Source organism: Hibiscus syriacus, unplaced genomic scaffold (assembly GCF_006381635.1).
Source record: "Hibiscus syriacus cultivar Baekdansim isolate YM2019G1 unplaced genomic scaffold, ASM638163v2 tig00117016_pilon, whole genome shotgun sequence".
In the NCBI taxonomy this organism is placed as follows: domain Eukaryota; kingdom Viridiplantae; phylum Streptophyta; class Magnoliopsida; order Malvales; family Malvaceae; genus Hibiscus; species Hibiscus syriacus.
Genome location: NW_024063525.1, coordinates 858,068 through 862,417, shown reverse-complemented (window position 1 = coordinate 862,417; position 4,350 = coordinate 858,068). Strand labels below are relative to the sequence as shown.

At 41.7% G+C, this 4,350-nt stretch overlaps 1 protein-coding gene across 1 annotated transcript; it reads left to right on the top strand.

Moving 5' to 3' along the window:
* The first annotated feature begins 227 nt into the window (after nucleotides 1-227).
* LOC120195558 (leucine-rich repeat receptor-like serine/threonine-protein kinase BAM1) lies at nucleotides 228-4,074 on the top strand. Its single transcript, XM_039197550.1, has 2 exons — nucleotides 228-2,926; nucleotides 3,312-4,074. Exons 1-2 carry the CDS (start codon nucleotides 337-339, stop codon nucleotides 3,791-3,793), a joined length of 3,072 nt encoding a protein of 1,023 aa, XP_039053481.1. The 5' UTR covers nucleotides 228-336; the 3' UTR covers nucleotides 3,794-4,074.
* Nucleotides 4,075-4,350: the final 276 nt, after the last annotated feature.

The window sequence follows — 4,350 nt, the reverse complement described above, 5'->3', positions numbered from 1 at the left end:
AATTTTACCACGTAATATATATTAATGAAAAAATAAATAAAAATATTACATGATAATCCTATAATGTGGCACATCGTCCCAAACGATTAGAAAAATAAAAATTTTAAAATAAAAATTTAACTAATAAATTGATTATTATTATTTAAATGTAAAGATCATGTTTAAGCCAATTGGTATAAAAAAATAATAGTATTAAAGAATGCAAAAGATAAATAAAACCGAAATCGCACTAGGTCTATAACCTTGCCTGGCTCACTCTTTCTTCACTTTCATTTCAACTTTCCCTTCCCTAACAATTCCCTTCCAGGGAGAGAAGAGAAAAGATATCTGAGAAAAATGAGGTTGCTCCCCCTCCTCCTTTTTCTTCTCCTCCACATTTCACACTCCTCCGCCGCAAGAGCCATCTCGGAGCTCCTCGCCCTCATCGCCGTTAAATCCTCCATTACCGACGACCCTCAATTTCACCTCTCCAACTGGAATGCAACTACCCCGCTCTGCTCATTCACAGGAGTCACATGCGATCACACCCGTCTTCACGTGACATCCATCGACCTGACCAACTTCACCCTGTCCGGATCTATTTCTCCCTCCCTTGCCCACCTCCGTTTCCTCCAAATCATCTCCGTCGCCGCTAACCATCTCTCCGGGCCAATCCCGACGGAGCTCGCCTCCCTCTCCAATCTCCGTTATCTCAACCTTTCCAACAATGTTTTCAACGGTTCCTTTCCTACCCAACTTTCCCAGCTGAAAGCCCTCCAAATACTTGATTTATACAACAATAACATGACGGGGGAGTTACCGGTTTCCGTCACGGAGCTTCCCAATCTGCGACACTTGCATTTGGGAGGAAACTATTTCAGCGGTCAGATCCCGTCAAGTTATGGCCGTTGGGAGCATCTCGAATATTTAGCTGTATCGGGTAACGAACTCAGTGGTAAAATCCCACCTGAAATCGGTAACTTAAGCAGCTTGCAGCAGTTGTACATTGGTTACTTCAATACTTTTGAAGGTGGTTTGCCACCGGAGATCGGGAACTTGTCGGAACTCGTTCGTTTCGACGCCGCTAATTGCATGTTATCCGGCGAAATACCACCGGAGATTGGAAAGTTACAAAAGCTCGATACGTTGTTTCTCCAGGTCAATACACTGTCTGGCTCCTTAACTCCCGAGCTGGGAACCTTAAAAAGCTTGAAATCCATGGATTTATCCAACAATATGTTTACCGGTGAGATTCCTGAGAGTTTCGCTGAGCTTAAAAACTTGACTCTGCTCAACCTCTTCAGAAACAAGCTTCACGGACAGGTTCCTGAGTTTATTGGCTTGTTGCCCGAGTTGGAGGTATTACAGTTATGGGAAAATAACTTCACGGGGAGCATTCCCCAGAAGTTGGGTAGTAACAAAAAGCTTCAGGTCCTAGATCTTTCCTCGAATAAGTTAACGGGGACTTTGCCGCCAGATATGTGTTCCGGCAACACATTGCAAACGTTGATTACTTTGGGAAATTTCTTGTTTGGCCCAATTCCAGAATCGTTGGGGAAATGTAAGTCCCTCAGTCGGATTCGTATGGGTGAAAATTATCTCAACGGATCCATTCCCAAAGGCCTTCTCGGTTTGCCGCAGCTTACACAAGTTGAACTGCAGGATAACTATTTAACTGGGGAGTTCCCGGTTACTGATTCTTCCGTTTCTGCGAATCTTGGGCAAATTAGTTTATCGAACAATCTGCTTTCCGGGGCTTTACCAGCAAGTGTCGGTAACTTTTCAGGAGTTCAGAAGCTTCTCCTTGATGGGAACAAGTTTTCGGGCCAAATCCCAGCTGAGATTGGGAAGTTGCAACAACTTTCAAAGATTGATTTTAGTCGTAACAAGTTTTCAGGGTCGATGCCCCCTGGGATTTGCAAATGCAAGCTGCTAACTTTTGTTGATCTTAGTCGAAATGAGCTTTCGGGTGAAATTCCCACTGAGATCACAGGTATGAGGATATTAAACTACCTGAATCTGTCGAGAAATCATCTCATGGGTAATATTCCTTCATCAATATCCACTATGCAAAGTTTAACATCAGTTGATTTCTCATATAACAATCTTTCTGGCTTGGTTCCGGGCAGTGGTCAGTTTAGTTACTTCAACTACACCTCATTTTTGGGGAACCCTGAACTTTGTGGTCCTTATTTGGGGTCTTGTAAAGATGGGGTTGCTAATGGAATCCATGAAACTCATGTTAAAGGAGGACTCTCTGCTTCTTTAAAGCTTTTGCTCGTTATAGGCTTGCTTGTTTTCTCCATCTTGTTTGTAGTCGCAGCCATAATCAAAGCAAGATCGTTGAAAAAAGCAAGCGATTTCCGGGCTTGGAAGTTAACTGCTTTCCAGCGCTTGGATTTCACTTGTGATGATGTCTTGGATTGTTTGAAGGAGGATAACATAATTGGAAAAGGAGGTGCTGGGATTGTGTACAAGGGATCTATGCCTAGTGGTGATCAGGTCGCGGTTAAAAGGTTACCGGCAATGAGCCGGGGTTCTTCTCATGATCATGGATTCAACGCTGAGATACAGACACTGGGCAGGATTAGGCACAGGCACATCGTGAGACTCATGGGTTTTTGCTCAAATCATGAAACAAATCTTTTGGTCTACGAGTATATGCCTAATGGGAGTTTAGGAGAGGTTCTTCATGGCAAGAAAGGGGGTCATTTACACTGGGATACGAGATATAAGATCGCTGTTGAGGCTGCCAAGGGACTATGCTATCTTCATCATGATTGTTCCCCTTTAATTATCCACCGAGACGTGAAATCAAACAATATCCTCCTCGATTCAGATTTTGAAGCCCATGTCGCTGATTTTGGCCTTGCCAAATTTCTGCAAGATTCCGGCACATCTGAATGCATGTCCGCCATAGCTGGTTCGTACGGATACATTGCTCCAGGTATATACTTAATCTCTAATTCAATGTCTATTTTATTTTATACTATTCTAAGGAAAAAAAGTTCAAAGAATTCGATTCTTATTTTGACTCTTTTTTTCATTCAAGTTGGATCGTGCGTTAAGACCTACCAATAATTTCGTATGTACATTAGTTTGACTTTGGGTTTCCCATGATTTATGCTCCCAAATCGTGTTAAAGGAAGTTTATATTTTCTTCATTGCAATCAATAAAGGCAGCTTTCAAAGTACATCAATCTAGTTAAGTTTGACCAGCCAAACTTCCTGCCAAGAAGATAAAATTCGGTAGCTCTAACCGCATGTTTCAAATGATGTAATAGTAATTTGACTTGGAATTTCATTTCATTCCCCTGTTTCTTCTTTTCCAGAATATGCCTACACGCTGAAGGTGGACGAGAAGAGTGATGTTTATAGTTTTGGTGTAGTCCTCTTAGAACTTGTTTGCGGTAGAAAACCGGTGGGTGAATTTGGTGATGGGGTGGACATTGTTCAATGGGTTCGAAAAATGACGGATTCAAAGAAGGAAGGGGTTCTCAAAATCCTTGATCCAAGACTCTCATCAGTTCCTCTCCACGAAGTGATGCACGTATTCTATGTTGCGATGCTCTGCGTCGAAGAACAGGCCATAGAGAGACCAACAATGAGGGAAGTGGTTCAAATTCTAATGGAACTCCTGAAATCACCCGCCACAAAGCAGCAGGGAGATACCGTGGTCACTGAGTCCTCACCATCACCCGGTACCTGTTTAGATTCTCCTAGTGCAACGATTGCAACAATTACAAGGGATCCAAAAGACCAACAACAGCCTCCAGCACCTAAATCACCACCACCAGATCTTCTTAGCAATTAAGATGTTTAATGTTTCGAGTGAGTTGGTTTATGTTCTAAATTCCATGAAATGTGGTAGTTTACTATTTTGTGTTTTCTTTACGAGGGGTATGCTCGAACTTTAACGTGTTCAAGCGTTCCTTCTTTTTTTTTTGGATCTTTCTTGTACAGTAGGATTGGTGGGTTGGGGGGGTAATTTGTTATAAAAGCTCTTTTGTCTTCGTCATGCTGTAGTACTGGCTGCGAATGAAATGCCTCTGCTTTTTCCTTTTGTTTTTTAAACAGCTGTTTTTAACTGTTAAAGCTCCGTAAGAAAAACCCTAGCTTCTAGTTGCCGATGTATTTGGACCCCATATGAGGGCTACTCCCACATGGTACATGCCATGCAACTTCAAATCACATGCAAATGCAAATACAATATATATTCAGTTTGTAGCTTTGTTAGCTAGATTGTCGTTTTGATTGTTTGTTTGGACTCATGATTCTTGAATGAAATGCCTATAATTTCAAGAACAGTCCTACATTAATGAAATGAATTTAATCTTTTACCGGGCAGGTAAAAATGATATAAAATAAAAC